Source organism: Epinephelus fuscoguttatus, linkage group LG13 (genome assembly GCF_011397635.1).
Source record: "Epinephelus fuscoguttatus linkage group LG13, E.fuscoguttatus.final_Chr_v1".
Taxonomy (NCBI): Eukaryota; Metazoa; Chordata; class Actinopteri; order Perciformes; family Serranidae; genus Epinephelus; species Epinephelus fuscoguttatus.
Genome location: NC_064764.1, coordinates 13,997,131 through 14,018,519, shown reverse-complemented (window position 1 = coordinate 14,018,519; position 21,389 = coordinate 13,997,131). Strand labels below are relative to the sequence as shown.

At 39.3% G+C, this 21,389-nt stretch overlaps 1 protein-coding gene across 11 annotated transcripts in view; it reads left to right on the top strand.

Moving 5' to 3' along the window:
• The window catches only part of stxbp5l (syntaxin binding protein 5L), a 185,575-nt gene that overhangs the window by 78,117 nt on the left and 86,069 nt on the right, over positions 1 to 21,389 (top strand). For all 11 annotated transcript variants that reach the window (XM_049593232.1, XM_049593228.1, XM_049593226.1 and 8 more), the window contains exons 3-4: positions 8,934 to 9,015; positions 17,186 to 17,286. In XM_049593232.1, the coding sequence (XP_049449189.1) occupies positions 8,934 to 9,015; positions 17,186 to 17,286 (183 nt within the window). The remainder of the gene's footprint in view (positions 1 to 8,933; positions 9,016 to 17,185; positions 17,287 to 21,389) is intronic.

Sequence of the window (21,389 nt, the reverse complement as noted above, 5' to 3'; positions counted from 1 at the left end):
TGTGTATGTATGTGTGTATGTATGTATGTATATGTATATATGTAGCATGTGATTGTATTACATGTATATACCGTATGTGTATTTGTACTTATCTGGTTTTGTTTGTCTGACTTAAGGAAATGAAAACAAGGGTTCGGTACCTATAAGCTCTGCTTCAGCCGAAACCCTTTTCGATCAGCCTATTTTATTTTTTCTTGTAATGATTGTGATTGTGACGATTTCTGCTGCTGATGATCGAAATAAAATTACTCATTCATTCATTTACTATAAAGTGCTTCCAAAAAATCTTGTGGGAGGATAGGGAACATAGGGTTTAATTTTGAGAAAAATCTTAGAAATATGGGAACTGTGGGAACATAGGGCCTAATTTTGAGAAAAATCTTAGAAATGTGGGAACTGTGGGAACATAGGGCCTAATTTTGAGGCCGGTTCTACGCAGGGGCAAGAGGGGGGAATGCACCCTTAAACAAATGTCTTGCCCCCTCAAATCAAATCTGCCAAAAAAGGCACAAAACTGAAAAGTATTCTCATCTGTCTCCACTCCACTCCGTCCAAGATATTCTCATTTCGTCATTGTTTCCTGTCAGGTCGCAGCGATACAGTATTTGTCTTTCAGTTGTAGGTGACTTCACCTTCACATCACATTTATGCTGTTGATGGCATCTTATATGTTTTGATGCTGTGCCAAGTGTGATGTGAATTTGAATGGGATGTGGACAAAGACTTGACTGTCAGGGAAAGAATGATCCAGACTGACAGAGAGATGATTTGAATCTGTCGCCAACCATTGCCTTTCAAGTGAGCCCTTGAATAACACAAACACACACGCAATCACCAGTGGATCTTGAGCGACTGGACTCAGAGACTCCTTGCATTTTAATTGATTCCCCCCAGGTCCTTTGGCCACAATGCTGATCTGCTGATCTTAGCCTTGCACAAACAACCAGTGTGTTGCCTTCCCTGAAACATGAAGAAGAATCAGGCCAGAGCAAGACAATACAGCATACTATGAAGTAGATATTTTCAGAACAATATTTACAAATATACCGTATACTTTATGAATGAATGAATGAATGAATGATTTTTTTTCTTCGGTTACATACATCTGGAAAAACAAAGACTATCTCACACAAAATTTCTCACAGTCCGACACCGAAAAAGGGAATAGGGAATAATTTTTGCCTATTCTATATTACCCAAAGGATAACCCAGAATATCACATATACCAAAGAAAGGAAATAAATTGATTCATTTTACATTATAGTCCATAATCATTTTGCATTTTAAGGCTTACACAGTTTCAAATCAGCACTGAGTCCATTCCATAACTTGACTCCCAAAACAGAAGCACATCTGTATTTTACATTAGTTCTCACTCTGCATTTTTCATAAATAAACAACCCTCTTAAATTATAATTTCCTTCTCGTAATCTAAAAAAAGGGATGCTATAAACGATTGATTAGCATTTTCCTGATAACCTGTATGTATGTATGTTTATGTATTATTCTGAAGGCTCTTTTCTGAAGTTTAATAATAGGATCTATATTTATTTTGTATGCATTTCCCCAAATTTCAGCACAACAGGACATGTATGGCATTATAAGTAAACAATACAATATATACAAACAATTCTTATTTGACATCTCCCTTGTCTTATAAAGAACAGCAACAGGTTTAGATAGTTTTACACAGATGTAAGGCCTGTCACACTGGGAGAATTTTTAACTCTCATGCAAATTCTCCAACTGTACAACAAAACAAGGATATTAGCAACTTTTTAACTGCTACCTCTGCTACGAGACTAAGAAGCTTGATGTGACATTTTAATTTCTAATATTTTACATTTCAAAGCGATGATCAACACAATAGAGAAAGAAAAAACAATACAGCCATTAATGTTTTATATTATGAAAAATACCTGACTGCAGAATTGAATTGAATTGATTGATTGATTGATTGAATTGACAGATAATAATCACTCCAATCAATCAACCCAATTTAACAACATCTACCACCTAACAGGCTAGTAGCAAGTTATATTTTCTATGCGTTGAACTTTTTTTGTAATTATTTCGCATCTTTCAAATCATTTGGATGTCATGAGTTAAAACTGCTGCAGTCTTTGCAGAAAATTACAGAATGGGCTTACATATTTTACACCGCCCACTGTGACAAGCCTAACTCTATTACTGCTGACATTTTGTAACACACTCATAAGTCAGCTCTGACTTTTTAAATTTTTTTATTTCTATTCAAGCCTTTTGTACTGGAGGTCACCCACTGTGTGGGCATTCAAAGAAGAAATACATATAGACTGCTTGACTAAGTGGCAAGGCCTGTTGCTTGTAATCAGTGTACTGCCACAGGTCAAAAACTGATTTTTCTCTCAGTCTGGTGGCTCAGTGTGGGTGCCTGAGCACAAAAGCCCTCTCACCTCGAAGTAAGCTTGAATATTTGGTTTTTGATATTTTTTCCTGTTCTTTTTTTCCTCCTCACTGATGTAGTTTAGTCGATTTGGATAGTAGTGAGAAAAAGAGGCAGACAGAAAGACAAGGCAGAAATCAATTGGAGTTCCTATTGACATGTTGTTGTTTTTTCCCAGCAACAGTGGTGCTATGTGCATGTATCTTTGTGTGCACAAGCATTCAGACATCTACATAACACTAACACACTCACCTATTTTTAAACGTTCTCATGTTCATGATCTTCAGTCTTAGTCTGCATTAATTTTACTAGACATTGTGGTTGAATAGAAACATGATTGGCTGAAATATCAACAACAATATTTAGTGTGTCTTTATAGCATATCTGATGTATATGTAGGCATTCACTCTACAGTATTTAAGTGTGATTTTTTTTTTTTTTTTCCCATATCCACTGACCTTCGGCTTCCTTGCCTCAGCCAAACTTGTGCACCACTCATTTTATAACACATATGACGGAACAAGCTGTCTCTGCTCATGGTGTCCAGTGTCTCATCACAGTATAAATTTGTATAATTAAAAGTGTGACACTTATAAACCTTTTAAAATCTGTTTTCCAGAGTTAGTGAATGACAGTATTGCTAATAAAACGGTAGTGGCTTGTAATTGCTGAGAGTGAAGTCACACAGTTGTCTTAGTCTGAGGGAAGTTCCTTTTTGGTGATTTCGTGTGGCTTGAACAGCGCAATATGCAGTCTTAGCACGTTTGTTTTTTTTTGTTTTGTTTTTTTTTTAATATGGAAATTACTTAATTTTCCTGATCTCAGTGAGATGTAAATAAGCTTTGTTGTCAGGCTAATATTAGGTATACTGTTGCTTTTTATATGACCTGGATGACACAAAATACGTGTTTATTGTAAATTTCAGAACACATAAGGGCAATAAGACGCAGCATTTTTCAGTTGAAACACTTCAGTTGCATCTGGTTGCTATGAGACAGAAAATCTACAGAGCACAAGGTAGAGTACTTCCTCTGGCCCTTGCTCTTAATGAAGGGAAGGCTGAAGCACATAGGGAGAGAGGACAGACCCGCCAAACAGGCAGCACTTGGTGCAGAATAGGTGCCCGGTGCCTCATCATGCTGCTAGTGTTTGTAGTATATTGTAAATACAGTGTTCCCACTGCAAAGAATTCAAACAATATGCTAGCCTTACAAAAAAAGGTGGACATAGCAGTTATAGCTGTTGCCTTCCATCCCCTGCAATTGCCTTAGTGTAAAATTAATATTGTGGCCATAAGAAATATTTGTAGCATACTTTTTTCTTATTTGGACATATTAATTTATTTATTACAAAAGTTGAAATGTATTTTGAAAGAAGGCTGGAACTGAACTTCTGCCTTGGGTCATGAGTTGTCTTGAGTCTTTCCTCCCCAGTGCACCTGAGATCTGTGGACTGGTTCAACAGTTCACCATATCAGAGCCCATGGCTGCTGCTGCTGTAGACATGATAAGTCAGTCTCGCAAGACTGTCTGGATGATTCTGCCCCGTTGGTTTGAGAGTACATTGTGAAACTGAAATGAGATGTGCTCACTCTGCATACTATCAATCTGTTGGATTTCTGATTGAGTTCTCTAGCATATCTGCAATATGTAAAACATTACTGAACAAGCTAGTGTTGGCTGTGTGGAATCCAAGCTCTGCATATGTTTATCATTTAGCAATAATGCTTTTCTAATTAATCAGTCATGCATACATTTAATTCACAATCTTTACAGATTTGAAACAAATTATTGTCTCTGTTATCTCTGTCAGAGGATTTGCAACTGTGCTGTTCAATTTTAGATGCATCTGAAAACACAATTTATATGTGAAAATGTCTTGCTTCCAGACATCTCTGTCCACACTGAAAATCCAAAACTAGAGAGAAACTAAATCTCTTTTTCTTCCTCCTCTCTCGCCTGGTTGCTCTGCAGCAGGTTAAACCTTTGTCCTGTGGCCTCCTACTCTCTATGATTACTCATATTGTGTTTCATTAAATCTGAACATGCATTTTGTTCTCACTTACAATTTTTTTTCCTGCAGTGTCAGACAACTCAACTGAAATATTTGATTGTGGCTCATAAATGTTACACAATCACCTTGCCCTGAGCTGTTTGCAAGGTGTGGATAGCCACTGATGCCAAGTAAGGTGGACAGAAATCCCTAGAGGGACAAGGTAGTCACGTTGTACATTTTGAATTGGAACACTGCCACATTTCATGTACACACGCAGTCATAAGACACAGCGTAAACACTGTCAAGTACACACAATGATGAGTAAGTGAAGTAACAGTTCTATGGATAAGAAGTAATTTAAAGACAGGGTCATTCTGATCATTGCAGGACTGGTCAATGTGGCTCTGTGCTGTATCTCAAGGAATATTGGCATGTAGTGATTAAATAACTGCTCCTGTACCAGATCCAACTGGCTCTGTTTTCATGTTGTGTCATATCCCCCTCCTGCTGATTTCCACCTGCTTTTAAGGATGCGCTCGGAGATCTTACTTCCTCTGGTAACCATACCTGTGTTATAACTGCCACAGTCAGTAAATATAGTATTCCTGAGCTTGGGTATCATGTTAGGGTGTGTTGTTTTGTACACATTAGGAAATGACTCAGTAAGGATGTACAAAAACTGCAATAAAAAAAGATTAAACAAACTACTAACAAATCAACCAGTGTTTAAATTGCTATCTTTTGAGAGTGTGCAGTATGATTACAGGGTTTCCAACAGTGTGTTGCAAGCAAGGCGGCCTGCCCGACCTAAGTTGACCCCCCGCCTGGCCTAATCATCTATGATCTTTTTTTTAAAAGTGATTTTAAGATGTTTTTTAAACTACAGTAACCAAGAGAGTAAAGAAAACCACCCTGCTAATGTTGTAATAAATGGTGTTAAAAATTAAACTGACTGCACACACAAGCACACGCACACACAGCACATAGCCGCCAGCCTCTGACTCACGACAGCTACAGCTAACAGGGTATTTGACCCAAGTTAATGAGGTAAGGTGGCTAGTATTAAGGTTAACACTACCCGTTAGCCAGCACCAGAGTTTTAGTGGTTAACAGTAACATCACAGTCAAAGAGTCAGCAGCTGATGTTTGCATAAACAATGAGTGAGCTGACGATAACGTTATGTTAATGATTAGGAGTCAAAACTCCACAACAGTTGTTTGCAATTTGTCCTTGGCAACATCCTGCACCTTTCCCCATGACAGCTGCATCTTGTCTGGTAGACACACCAGCTAGCAGGGCCATTTCTAGCTTTTTAGGGCCCCTGTGCAAAATCATCTTTTCTCCTCTTATTTCAGCCACTCAGCAATACAGACCAAATCTGTTTCATATTATATATGAATGTGTCCAAATGCTGCTTCTCACACATAAAATTATATATTTTCATTTAACATTAAAATGAAAACAATGTCTGTCACTGGCCCCTGACAAAAACAAAACACATTTCCGCCAGGCTATGCTGGTCGCACTGCGTTGGGTTGCTGGCCACATCAAAAGATACCTTACACCTGGTCCAACAACTTTTCTGTCAGAAAGCCCTGGATTAGTATTTATATTGTTAATGTATACTGAGAATGGACAGCCTTGGGGCCCAGTTGGTCCATGTCGTCATATTTACAAATTCTTCTGAGGGTATCCAGGCTGTTTTACTTTTCAAAAATTTAAAATGTAGCTTAGTGGTGTGTTTGTTGGACAGCACAACCAAACGTATGGTATGGTAGGACATGAAGATCTTGTCTAATGTTCTGTATTTATTGTTCTAGTGTGTTACTTGTTGGTCTTGTGCCCTGTTGTCATCGACTTGTGAAGCACATCATGATGCTTGCTGTATAAGATGATACATGATACAAATTAACTTTAATCATGTCATTTTCTGGTGAGAGAAAAGCTGCCAGAGATCATTTTTGGTTCATGGACCTTGGACCTTGGATGTTATAGGTTTGGTTGTCAGTCTCAGGTTTTTTTTTTTGTGAGCTTGCCCTTCATAAAAAAATCTGAGAGAACATCTGTGAGAACTTCAGACCTTGTCAGATCTTCTTTAGCTCTCTGGTTATGTTTGAATTAGAATGTTGAGTAAGTATGACTGACCTTGCTGTGTGCCTGCGTGAGTATGTGTGTGTCTGTGCATGCATGTTCTTGGACTAGTGATGTTTTGTTGGCTCTCACGCAGTAGTAGACTATTTTAGACAGAACAATCTGTTAAAGCATACAGCAGCAATCCAACCAGTAAAATGTGAGGAGGTTAAGAGGGCAGAAAGAAAAGGCCCTGACACACCAAGCTGATGGTCCACCATTGGTCAATGTCGGGTCATCACTGAGTGCTTTTTACCCTAGTTTTTGTGGTGTGGGCCAATTGGTGCCATTGACAATAGTCAGCCCTTGTCGACTGTTTTTCGGTCAATTTAGGATGACGCATTGTCGTTGGACCCAGCAAAGCCAGTCAGTGAGAGAAATGACTCTGACTGGCAGTTCAGCTCAATGCGCATGAAGAGAAATGGAAGTGAAAAAAGCATCTATAGATCTGTCTTTCTGCAAGTTAAAAATGACCCAGTTATTATTTTTTCATCTGATCACTTTTGTTTTTTCATTATTATATTTTGGTAACAAACAGGATAAGGCCTGGTATTAGATTAGTATGTGGTGATTAACGTGAGTAACATAATTTGCCTTATTCATACACTAAGCTGCCTGTTTATGAGGTACACCTAGCTAAAACTAAAGCAGTAATACAGTCCTGCAATAAATCCTTCTTTTTTTGAATGTTACAATATTCTGTTATTGTTGAACCTGTTTTAGAGAGGTGTTAACTCAACTGATGATTCCTTTGGAGGTTGTAGTTTTAAGTGCTGTTGTTTCGTGTGGTATTATACTGAGAGCAGCTTCTAGGTGAACAACATTGAAACATCTCTACTATTAGAGCATAATGTTATAAATTGAATGAAATAAAAATACTCACAGTGGTAGTTTGAAAGAAAGCTATTTCTGACAATTGAATGACATTTAACTGTAAAGCCAGGCGCACACAGGTTTGCTCCTCATCCGTGCTTGCATGGATGTTTTGCTATGAACTTAACTTCCCTGAGGTGGGAGGAGAGGCACAGTTGGGGGTGTGTCAGCAGTCATCAAGCATCACAGTGCACCTTTTTCAAATCCAGTCATCCTTTATAACCCAATTTGACATTGCACCACCTGCCTGTTTATACCAGGCCAGTGACACAAGCATGCTGTGCCATTTCAGCCTCTGTGCAACCACAGTTGGTGCTGGTACATCCTCATGGAACCTATCGTAGCTTGTTCCACCTGGGATATATAAAATGACTTTATCGCAAACTTTGATTATAAATAGTTTTTTTTTCAACCACCAGCATGAGACTCGTGTCAGTGTTTTGGTTCACACACAAAGAAAGACTCACAAACCTGATGCATCACAGACACCCCTCTGCCCTTCCAGGAAACTTCCTTAGCATGTGCAGCCAGCATGTGTCTTACTTGCAGGGCTTCAGACCACTACTGTTAAGTCGCATTTTGTAATACAGCACCACCGAGACATATAAATGTCATTAATATATGGACTGAAGAGGTGTTCGTGTGTTTCCAGCTCACGATAAATAAGTCTTCATGTTTGATGGCGCAGTGGTAACAGTTTAACTTGATGAGTTAAATGATTGTGTCAGTGGTCGAGGCATGTGTTTTAGTACCTGTAGGGCTCAAGACCGCAACTATTTAGTTAAATTTTGCAACCATGGAGCACCAGTGGGACAAATACTATTAATACATAAACTAGACAGCTGTGCGTGTGTTTACCATGAATAAATCGCCATGTCTAAAGGCAACAGTCTAACTTTTAGCTAACTTCTAACAACAACTGTTGACTGGAAGCTTCAAGTTTAAGTAAAAACATCAACACTTTTGACCCAAGTCAAGCCATGTGCTTCAGCTTTTATTTATTTAATTTTGATAATGCTTTATTTAACTTTGTTAATAATTTTGTATTTTAGTAGTCTACAGCAGTTTAGAGTTTTCAAATATTGAGAAATATGTCATGTATCACAATATAGCCCTAAATATTGCAATATTAATTTTTAGCCATATTGTCCAGCCCTACTACAAAATGATATAACACAATAAGATCTTTTTTAGAAGTTGATAAACTTCTAATAAGGCAAGCAGCAACAGGACAAAGATTAAAATGCAGGAACTATGGCAGGTGAAAAAATGAATTATATGCCCTTCACCCTTTGTGTGATCATAATATTGGAAGAAAAGTGTAATGGTCATGTAATATTAGTGTATCCATCACAGTGTAGTGTAGTAAAGTACCTAAAATCTTGGATTTTGTCTGTCACATTTACAGAACAGTACATCACAATTACTTACACATAGATATGTACTGTTTTTGCCTTTGTTGTGCTGAGTACACTTCTGTCCACTTCCTTGACTTTGTGATGTCATCAGACTGGGACGACCTGGGGTAGACTGCTTCTGTCAGCATGAGAGTGGATCAGCTGTTCTTCAACTGCAGTTCCTCATCAATGAGGTAAGCCAGACTCTATTACAGTTCTTAATGCTGTGATTGTTCAAGGTCTTGTTTGCCACTTTTTTGAACCCTGAAGTCATTGTCATAGCCACATGCTCCCAGAAACCTGTCCACTCCTTGGATTCAAGTGTCTTCTTTGCACTCCAATGTCATCTTCCTGAAATGCCGCGGTGGTGTTTTTAGATTTAGCCGCTTATTGGAAGGAAGAACTATGCTGCCCAGTGCAATAATATGACGCTTTTTCTTTGTTTTGCTTTAAAGTTTCTGGTTGAAAGTTGAGTTGAATTTACTGACTGTATAGTGGAGGACAATGCATGTGGGATGCATTTGTTTATCAGGATATTTTAGGCCGATCTACTAATTCGTGACACCTGGAATTAATTTGACCAACTGGCAGAATAGTACAACATCCCCCATAAAGAAGATGGGACCTTCCTATTAATTGCTAACCCACTTCCTGTTATAAAGTGATTTGTGGATGCAGTTTTACATAAAGTACTTTGCTCATGCAGATTTGCACATTGAGATTGTTATAAATTAAAACTTTTAATGTTAAAAATTCACTGATGTAAATGAGTAACTTAAACAAACAAAAAAATGATACCTTATTAAAACCTATATGGTCAGTAAATCTAAAAATGTAAGTAACATTGCCATTGGCCAGAAGTCAAGACTGTTGAAAACATGGTTGTCTAATCACTAACGCTATATCAGTAGAAAAGATCTCAGTTGATCTTTTGGAAAACACTTTGTGCTTGAGAAAAGAAACTAGAGAGGAGAGATGAGATCAGAAAACAACACTCTTGGAAATAGGAGCTTATTGGAGCACCTTGGGTCATTTTGTGATTGCATAAACGATGAATTCAATTTCACGCCTTTGTTATTGCTCTTGACTGTAGGTGGGTTTGTTTTCAAATTCAATGTCTTCTCAGTGATGAGATGATGGTGCCAAACTTAATAGTCTGACAAACTTAAATGTTTTATGAATCACTTAGTAACCCTTAATTGTTCATGTGAAGGTGCTGATGCACCTAATGATGTAAGGAGCCTAAACACTACATAACCAGTTGAGAGTAAAGGATCCTCTCCTTATGATCATGTTTTCCTCTCTGCCTTTAAAACCGTTTTTCATCACTGTTTTTTCTTTTTTTCCTACTGACGGACCAGTACTGTGTGGGTTGGCACATTACAGTGCTCTGCGTCAGGTAGTTCATTTTAGGACTTACACAGAAGCATTCTCAGTGCTTTGCGATTTGATGCCATATTTTGTTTACTAACAAAATACTGCAGGTGTATTGGAGAAAAAAAGGGCTCTCATGCAAGTTAGAGAGCAGAAGCCAAGTCACACGGGTCTGGAACACAAAGCTGTCTCTGTCTTTGTGTTCCTCTTTCTTGTTTCTCCTTTATTCTCCTGTAATTTACGCACTCTTCCTGCCTCTCAGCTTTTTTTCTTTGCCCACTCTATTTCTTTTCAAGCCCACTGGCTCTTTCAGCCCACTTCTCCATCACTCATTGGCCTACTTGTGATGTGTCTTAGGCAAATGGAGGTGGATGGGCCTCAAGAGGGGTGTGCATGTGCTTGTGTGACAGGTATTGACTTTGAATGTGTGGATGAGTATGTGTGTGGCACTAAGTATGTGTGTAAGCACCAAAATGTTTGTGTAAGAGTATATCTCATCAGTGTGGATCTGGTTGTGAGCATGCATGCTACGACAGTATGTGGGTTGAAGTGTGTCTCGTTTAATTGGTGGGTTTGTAAAGCATGTGTATTATAGTGACTCAGTGCGTGCGTGCATGTGTGTGTGTGCCACTGACACAGTTTTGTTTCTTCATATTTTCTTGCTGTATTAACAGGTTAATATTTGCACAGTATTGCCTGGGTGTCTGTAGACCTGGGCGATATGGCTGAAGTTGTTATCACAATATTAAATTCATGTCAGTCGTTATCGCTAATTATGTAATAAAGTCAAGATCATTATTTCTTTCAAGTTTCCATCCTAAAGGTTGATTTTTGCTCCTGACTGAAGTTGAAGATACTAGACAGTAAATTGCGATTTAAACTGTTATTTATTGTCACAACATGACAACATTTGCCAAACAGCAGAACAGTTCACAAATCTGAGGTAGATTAAAAACTATTATTATAATAATATTATAATAAAAATTATAATCAAAATACCTCAAATGAATAAAGCAATAAATAGACATGAACTCTTAAATCTGGTCAGTAGCATGTCAGACTCTTCGTGTTCATAGTTTAAAACATTTTGGTACTGTTTTAACTGACAATATGTAAACAATATAAATAGACAAAATAAATACCTGAACTGCGGTCTGTACTTTTAGTTTTAAACCCACAGTATGGGATTTCTGCTATTTCATAAACAAACTATAACAAAAGACAAATTTGAATAACTTAGTGAAGTAACATGGGGTCATTTATTGCTGATGAATACCTGTATGATGTGACTGAGGCAGAAATTGTGTTTACGGACAAGGAAAAGAATTTAAGTTTTATTCACTTTTCGTTTAGTCATGTTTAGTCGTTTTGTTCTAATGAAATTGCCAGTTAGTCAATCACTTGCTAACATATCATTTGCATTAGATGAGGTGACTACACATACAGCCACTCTAACTAGCATTATATGGCAAATCCATAAGATAGCGCTGCTCTGTTATCTGTGGGCAAAACAGTCTTACTAAAAATAGCTTTATGAGCATATTGAATGTTGTTGTAATGTTATAACGTTACTGTATACATTATTGTGGCTGGTCTCATCTTTTTCTGCTACTGCTGCTGCTGCTCCTTCTCCTGGTTAGTCTTGTGGTTAATGGCAGGTGGAAACTGGTGATTGAGGTGCATTACCGCCCCCCTATGGGGGTATGGGTGGTCTAATTATATGAAACATTTACTGCATTTCTATTGAGGAAAATTATATTGAGATAATTATTGTTATCATTTTATCGCCCAGCCTGAGGTTTTTGCATGTGTGTGTGCAGGCACACTCCCGCTGGTCTCTTATTTTAACGACCCACAAATCACAGTGACCTCTGCAGGTTTCTCATCATTTGACAGAGTGAGTAATAGTACTGCATGTCATGTCATTGCCCTCTCTTGGATTCAGTATGTGGGCTTTCGGCCGCCTGGCTGATGGTTGACTTGCATATTCAGATTGGCCTCTTGACATTCACTGAGGTGTCATGACTTATTCCCATTAGATGTATGAACCCACACAAGAGACCACTTCTTGCAGGTGCCTGTGAATGAGGAGCGTTGTGCATGTATTAAGGATGTATCTCTCTCTAACTCAAAGATCACACAATTCATGACATCGAGTTGTCAATAGATTTATTATGCAGCCATAATCCCATACCATGTCATCCCTCTTGCTATTTTATGAGGAGAATTATTATTTTTTTGTTTCACTGTGTTGGTGGAGGGTATGAATAGGCTAATTAATGTGTTTGTTTGCATATTCTGAATTCATTATTTTGCTTGATGAATAATACATCTAAAGAGGCTGAGGGGGCTGCTGAGGGTTGGTGTCAGATGAGGTTGGATAGTGGGGTGTGGAGGGGGGAGTCTGCATAGGGAAGGAAAAGGTGAGAAGGATTGATGTGCCATGCTGAGGGCTCGATTGAAGGAGTGGTCTGCAGGAGCACTGTAGAGATGTTTGTTTTCCAAACACTTGCCACCTGCTGCAATAATGAGGTACATAGCAACAGAAACCAGTGTTGGGAATTTATATAAAGAACATTCTTAAGAAAAACGAGCCATTTTTAGAAATTGTTAAAACTCATATTTAGCATTAAATCTTATTTCCTCTATGTGCACAAAGGTAGAGAGGACAAAGAGGAGTTACTGGTGAAGGACAAATAGAACAGATGTTAACACATCCAGGCAGCCAGACACACAGCTCATTAACCTTTGACATGACCCAGAATGACCTGAGATTGGAGAGCCAAATTAGCTCTCTGCAGCTGATGAACCAACAGAAAGCATAGTGATATTAACTTGTGCTTTTCCACCTGAAATTGAAATGTTCTTTTTTTTTTTTCATTTGCTATTGAGCTTAAAGTCTACAAAATACAGAATGATATTTACTGAAAGCTGTCTGGTAGATACGGTACCATGCCTGCACCACTGCCTTTTGTCAGCTTTGGAGAACTTTGATCATTATAGTTTCATGCAACACCTGCAGGGTTTTCTCTTAAAATAAAGAACTGGCTTCATATCAGGCCACATACTGGCTGACATTGATTAATTAACCAATTAAAGAGCATCTCATGCACACACTAATGAGTGCTATAGAAAGAAATTTTCACTGATAGAACATGTACCGAAGTACACAAATATGTACTTTGTTGGGTTTAAGAACATCCTCTTTTATAGCAATATGAAATATGACTCTTTGTCAAGATATTAATTGTAAAGAAATGTCGGAAAAAGTTTACTCGGAATCCTTTTTTTTTTTTGTTAACATAAATGCATCTAAAGCCATCTTCCAGATGTTTTTGCTGTGCAGTTTTCTCTTGGCTCTGCTGATTGTCATTTTGCTTGTGCTGAGTATTGTAAATGTGCCTGGTAGCCTTGCTTGTGTTACTATCGAGACATCAAGATAATTATACCGTAATAGAGTTGTGGACCCGACTCTCACCCCGTCTGCTTCACCTGCTCTCTTTTCTCCTCGTCTGGTACAATTTCTTTATTATCTGATGCTCCACCTCCTCTCACTCCTTCAGGTGACAGAAGCACACCCCGTCAGCATAGGAAAGAATCTTCAAAACTTTCTTTTGATAACTGTGGAATAAAATAAAATATTAATTGTTCAAATTACTTTAATTTGAGGATGCTGTTATTGGAGCTGTACAAATGGAACAGAATTTAAGAAATTACTGAAAACATAAAAATTCAACCAACAGCGAAATTCGCGTCCAACGCCTCATTGAACTTTTGAGGCGAATTCGCGTGACTCTGTACCGCGAAAGCCAATCAGCATTGAGATTCTTCCGACGTCACTGGCGTGTGTCAACAACAATAAACTGCTACTCACCGGAGACAGATGGACAGGCGCTCCGCAGCTGAAATGGAGCGGCTGTAATTGGTGTCCTGCCCGGAGATCCTGGCGCCAACCCTCGCCAACAGGTCCTCAAACTGGGCCCCAGTCAGCCTGAAGTACCGCTGAAAGCGGCTATCATCCAGACGGAGTTCCTGGAGGAGGTGGACCCAAAAACGACGGCGTTTGGCCCTCCGACGCTTCTGGGACTTCCAGAGGAGGTAAACAACAAAGCAGCGATGGTGGTTATCTTGCCATGGTCGTCAGTGACGTCTTGACGCCCCGACGTCCCGTTGTTGATGCCGAGATGAAGGAGAAACTTATCATTGCGGTGTGCGGCTACCCGGAGCTATATGATACTACGTGTCTACTCTACAGAGACCGCAACAAAAAGGAGCAGGCTTGGGTGAAAGTTGCCGAGGAGACTGGTTGACTTGGTAAGTTCTGTAAATGTGTGTTTAATTAGTTTGCAGAATGGTTGTACTATGAACGTTAGCACTAGCTTAGCTCCGGTTAGCTTAGCTCCGTCATTCCCGCTACTCGCGCGAATGACGCGATGACGCGAATGAACAAAATGGTCAGGCGTCGAAACTCGGGCGTTACGGGCGGCGCGTTACTCGCGTCACGCGCGTGCAATTCGCTTCACTCGCGTCCGGTGTGAACGCACAGTTAGGGTGCAATTATATTATAATAGTTTAACTGAAATATTTAACTAAAACTATAGACTAAAAGATATTGATTAGGCATAAAATAGGGGGGGTATCAGTAAGATTTCCTAATTTCCTTTCTAAGCGCCAGGTAATCATCAACCCATTCCTCATCAGTCAGACTTGACATGGCTTAGGAGAAGCATATCCTCTCATTATGTATGGAGAGATGGGCATCAAACTAAATCTGGGCCAGTAGTTGGGAAATGCTCAAATAATTATGTTGTTTATTAAATCTTTTCTTCCTGTTGAATTAATTTCAGGAAGATTGGTTATTTGTCTGATAAACAAGGCTTCATTGCTCACTTTGCAAGTAGGCTTTTGAAAATAAGCTGTCATGATTTTAAGTGAGATGTAAGAGTCACCGGTGGCACTGAGAAGTGAAGGTCATTCATTCATATTGGAGGGGTAAAGGAAGGAATTAGTCACAGATGAAGTATTTGTACCAGGAAATGCTATATTCTTTTACTATCTGACTGTGTTTGTTTCTCAACATAAAAAGATGGGGATGCTGAAAATGGTTCCACATATGCACATGTTAATCAATAAAATGCCCAAGTAACTGTACAGGAGAGTGTTCATCCAAACTCATCTATGTTGATAAGAATAACATTTTTTCAATGAAAACATAACAGAAAAGAAGACAAAAAATCCCTTTGTGCCTTAAAATGGCCTAGATGTAACTTTACATGTTCATTTTGTATGGATCTATGAGTATGTATATGACCCCAGCCCCTCAGCTCCTGCCTGCACCTGAGCGTACCTGCTCACCTTCCACTAATAATGTGTCGCTATTGCTAGATAAACCTTGTTCCCGATCACCAGCTCTGACAAGATGAAGTGGAAGTTAATCTTAGCTTGCAAAAGACAGCTTCTCCTCTACCTCACGTTGTTTAGGCATAGTGTTCTGGGACTGGTGTCTTTGGTATGTTACGTAACAAACCCTGTCTGTCTGAATCCCTGTTTTTTGGGCTGTCATTGGTACATTGCTGTTGCATGGTGAAAATGCTCAGCTGTGGAGTTGACTGCTTATGTCCCTCATCTTTTTGCACATAAAAAACACCATAAGTACATTTTACTAAGGTTCAAAACTTTTTGATTTGATTTTATCAGATTTGATTTCATTAGGATCCACATTAGCTGATGCACAACATCAGCTACTCTTCCTGGGACTTTATTTTAACTGGCGGGCGGAGGGTCTTAAAAATAACTGATAGAACTGACTGAAAGATTATACAACAAATTATACAACAAATATTATACAAATTCACCAATATTGAAATCAATGGGAAGAATGTTTTCATCCTTCTCTACGCTGCACAGTCTTAATCCCACAATTAGGTTTGTAATCTAAAGATAATTCTCCCTGGGCTCCAGTCTTTACAGTGACGACCTTGTAGCAAAGTCGCACTGGGAATTTCACTGTAATTACAATCCTCAGAATTACTGTGGGAAACCAGCTGACATCACTGGAAAATAATCTCCTCTCACAGTTTTCGTTCAATTTCATATGATGTCTGTTTGATTTTGCATCATGCTATCACACAAAACAGTTTATTTCAACATACCCTATGTACAAGTTGAACGGTTGTTGAAAATAGTCTCTGAATACAGCTGTCTATGTGATAGTGTCTGGAATACTATAGGAGTTTAATACAAAGGCATGCTTTATAAGTCACATGTTCTTTGGATCTATGTTTGTAAAATGCCTGAAATAATGTAATTTTTTCAACATGAAACAGATTTTCTTAATGTTTTTTGTCCTCATAATTTGGTTGAACTAACCTTTCAAATATTAGGACAAAAATCTTTTAATTTCTTCATTGATGGATGGCTGGCTTGACAAAGTTATATTGAACTGCATGACTGCATTCACATTTTAACACATGCTGAACTTTATATTTGGGTCTTGTGGTTTAGTTTAAAAGTTCTATACTAAACATAGCGTTAGTATATTTATTGTAGATTGTTTGTGTTCCTCTATAAAATAAACTTAGCTATGTTCCACCAGTTGCTTCAGCTTTTAGGAGCCGTGTCCAACCAGAGCATTTTTTTCCTGAGGACAGCATATTTCTTTGCAATGGGAGTGATGCATATTTACCCTTTACAAACGGCAGCAACCTGATGAGACGCTGAGGGCAAATTTTGCACTGAGTGCTGAGCGAGGGGAAGATGTGTGTGAAGCATTCATGTCTTCATAGACATGGATGTAAAGTGTAGGTCCAACTTGACTGGTGCATGGAGGCATACAACCACAAGGTGGTAATTCCAGTTGCACTATGTCCTCACAATCTAATCAACCAGGACTACAGACCTTTGGTTATTTCAAAAAGGCAAGAAGATATCCTCTGTGTCCCTGTAATGGTTTAGTACTGATAATTCTTTTTTTTTTGATTGAACCTTTAGGGGGCGCTGGTCACAGCCTGTGCAGATGACACGCTTCACTTGTGGAATCTTCGTCAGAGACGACCGGCTGTCCTCCATTCACTCAAATTCAACAGAGAGAGGTAAGCACCCGCACGCAGACCTGGCTCCAGTGAAAGATAGATTTGACTGTCCTGTATACGGTTTTACACAAGCAGTCAGGGATGAGCTCCCTAAAATGCCACCAACTAACCTTATGCACAGTAATGGCCATAATACTGTATTCTGCAATACTGTATTCTGCATCCTGACAGCTCAAAAATGGTTATCCCTTATTAAACACATGCATGATCTATAAAGCTCCTTTCAGAGAGACCCCTACACACACTGTAACCCAGACCACCCAGCATATACTGACTGCAGGAGTATCTCTCAGCTGCAGCATTGGCAACGGTCAGAGCTCTTCCACCAGTAAGACACATTTAATCAGTTCAATCTGGAAGACATTCAAGCAGAGTGTTGACAGGACAAGGCCAGCTCCTCTGTCCTGCCTCTGCCTCTGATCCTTTTTCACCCTGTCTGACAAACCTGAAAGAAGGATTCGCTGGCTCGAAGCTCTCTCTTCTGTCTCAGCTGGCCACCCCTTCTGCCTTGTAAGCCACCCCCAGTAATGCCACCACAGGCTGAGAGAGCTGACTTCCCAGTGGTTATTAGGCAGCTGAATTCATCACCTTTGACATGTTGCCACCGAAATCCTCAAGGCACCTAATTCAGTTTTCCACGGCCACTACGATCTGGCATCAGCAGAGAGAGCTGGTGGAATGTTTAACAAGATATTGTAATGGCAGCCCAGTCAGCCTGGGCATGAAGGTAGATGAGTTGAGTGTAAATTTGATCATTAACGGTCAAATGAACAACATCTGCAAAGGTGTTTGTAAAGCCAGGACCCATGTCATGGTTCATGTTGTTGTTGGAGGTTTTGCAGATGTCCTCAAGCAGTGAGCCAGAGAAATCCTGTCCTGGAGCTCCCCCATAGCTGTTCCAAACCTGTCACTACTCTAGGGTCTTGGGGGTCAGATGACTGGTTATTGGTGGTATGTTGCTTTTGCCTGACAGCTAAGGCCCCAGCTGTGACACCATTCAGTGCGGTGGTAGAAAAGTACCCTATGGGCTGAGAAGAAAATAATCACCGCAGAATCCTGGCTGACTGGTTGTGGGAGGACAAGACCGGCACCCACTGTGATTCCTCACTCCCTCTTGATTTTGTTTTTTGCTTTGACATTTTAAAGATCCTTACATTTTCTCGAACTGGGCCAGATTTCAAAAACTCAGAGACCCCTCTATTACCCCTTCCTTAAAGCAGAAATGATGTATTCCATGGGTCATTTTCCTCATGCTAATGTATGCTTTCTCAGCTCCTCTATCCTCCCATGACCTGGAAATCATTCCCCCTACACCATCATGGAGGATTTCCAAATCGCTTACATGCACCTCGAGGAGAGAGCAGAGAGCAGGTTTGGAGGAGCTTAGAGAAGGGAAACACTTTAATCAAGTGACGGGACTACAGAGCCCCCCAAGGGTCACAACAGGATTTTTTTTTATGTGTGTGTGTGCATTCCATGATGTAGAAATCCTGCACTTCCATGTTTCTGTATTCTCACAGCACTAGTGTCATGTATAGGGATCTACAGATAATATACTGGACCACAGTTACATGGTGATATGTGCTATCAACTTCTGATATAGTATTCCAATTTATTTGTCTATCTATGAAAGATACCAAAAGGTTTCAAAATTTGTCTTTAAATAAGGGGTTCTGTGGACATTCGTACCAGTTCATCTGACAGGTGATAGAGCTGCGCAGCTAGTCATAAGTAACGTATGTCACTTAAAACAGATGCTTTGAAACCAAGGATATCTCATTTGACAGCTTTGGCTTCTCTATCTTCGCATCTCTTCCTCACCTCTTCCACTCACATCTCCCGTGGGCAGGACTAAGATGCGAGTAAAGGAAGAGAGGAGACATGTTAGCATGATAAAATGCGCCAAGTCACTCTTTCTGGATCTCTTCATCGTACATTCTTATCCGTCTTGATGAAGAGGTGGTGCAACAGTCTTTGCCAGTTGCTTCTTTCAGTCAGTCAGCTGTCTCAAGTCCATCTCCTCCTCTGTAGAATAGCAGTCTGTGGGATGTGGTGGTAAGCAAGGGCTTGGCTCTTTGCTTTTTCCCAGCAGAGACTGCTCAGTCTCTGCTCTCCACCATTAAACTTAAATGGCAAACAATGGCCTCTAGATGCTGATGCTCAGTTTTGGAAACATCTTTCCCTCTGTCTTCCTTAGGAAAAACTTCAGGGCCTCTGGCTTTACACAAGTGACATCCGTTGATAAAAACAGCACCTTTGGCTGTCCCAAATGGTGCAATATTTGCAGCGTCCTGCCTGCCGGGGGTTGCCACTTCAGTTGTTTAAGTATCCAGAGCACTCATGCACGGTCCACTATTTCTGTCCATAGGGCGAAATAGTAAGCTATTGGTGTGTGGTTAAGGGAGCACTACTGTGTCATGGCAGGGGTTGTAAGTGTACATGTTTGCTAAGTCTGTGTAAATAGATAAAAAACAATTGGACTGTAGGCCAGGCTGAGTTTCAGGTGTAACTTCACACTAATAAATCCCAATTATACCCATGTTCCTCGTCTTATACTTTGAGAAGATGTTTGACAGCTTCATAATCAAGTTGAATTTATATAACAGATAGGAGTTTGATATATTTTATGTTTTTATCTTGTGTTTCTATTCATGTTTTCTGTCTTTCTGCAAGAAAACAGTCTATTCACTCCAACTAAAAGTTGATTTCCACCTCGGAGCACCTATCTCGTCGGCAAGGACGTTTGATGAATATGAGTGCATTCCTTCTGAATGGGATGAAATATAATGTGCATTCAAAAAGCACATGAAGCACAGTTCAGTAATTTAAAATTAAAAAATTTTCTTTCCTTCTTTGTTCATAAAAATGCAGGGTCACAATGTTAATTCAAGCATTACCTTTGATGAGAACATGTATTGGCAAACTCATCCTGACTGATATTACAAGTCAAAGACTTCAGCTGAGTTACAGGGCATGATTTCTCTTGACTGAAACTTTCCATCATGAGAGAGCAAAAGGCTTCCTCCTCAAGACAGAAGAATCTCAATCCTGCCATAAAAAAGCACATTAAACAGAAAACTCAACCAGGGGCACTTTCATAATGCAACAGAGCCTTAAAGGATAATGGGCTGGAGCAGGTTGTTATATCCATGTACTGTCTGCAGGTGGTTAGGGAAAGGACTTGGTGTCTCAGTGTTTCAGGGTTCAAGTCATTAGCAGTGTGTGTGAGAACTATAGACGTTTGTCAGAAATTTGTGTCAGACCTCATTAAAATTTTAATGACTTTTAAATTGTGGAATCATGTAGTTTAAAACCACAAAGGTACTTTCAAACAGCTGCAAGCGACTTTTGGCTCAATTGTTTCCAATGTAAACATGATGTCTAGGAAAGAGAGGGCTGCTGCCACTGTCCTACACACACACACACACACACACACACACACGTAATATTAATAATGTTTCCATTATTGTTCATTTTAATTTTAATTGTGATAATAACCTTTATCTGTATTTTTTTAATCAAAGACAGAAAGTGCTTCCCAGAAAAATGTTTAAAAACTGAAATTAGAAGATATTTTGAGGAAGTCACTGAGGAACCAAGATTACTTGTTCTTTTAACTGCAAGTGTTACTAAAATTTTGACTTTTGTAACATCATCAGCTTTGAAGTTTGATTATCTGGCAATAAACAAGTTTTATAATATTAGTTAGCTATACTTGCTTTATCAAGCAAACTCACTTTCAAGCTACAACCACACTTGTTGGCTAGAGGATGAGATGAGAAGAGTAGAGATAGAAAATAGAAAACCGCAGCATGTAGCAAAAGGCGCAGGTTGTTAGTAGAACTGTAGCTGTAGCTGCAGTTGCCCTGCTGCTACTGTTTCAAAATAGAGACTGTTGATGTTAGCAGGCAGAAGACACAGTGGTTACTGCTCGCTGTCCGAAAACAACTTTATATCCCCGTTTCTAGAAATCAGAACCAAACCTCGTATAATCATTTACACACCTTAATAACACACACTCACAAACATTTACAGTCTATCACTTTGTTTTTTTTTATTATTAATTGATGTTATTTCCATGGTGCACTTTCCTGATCATATTA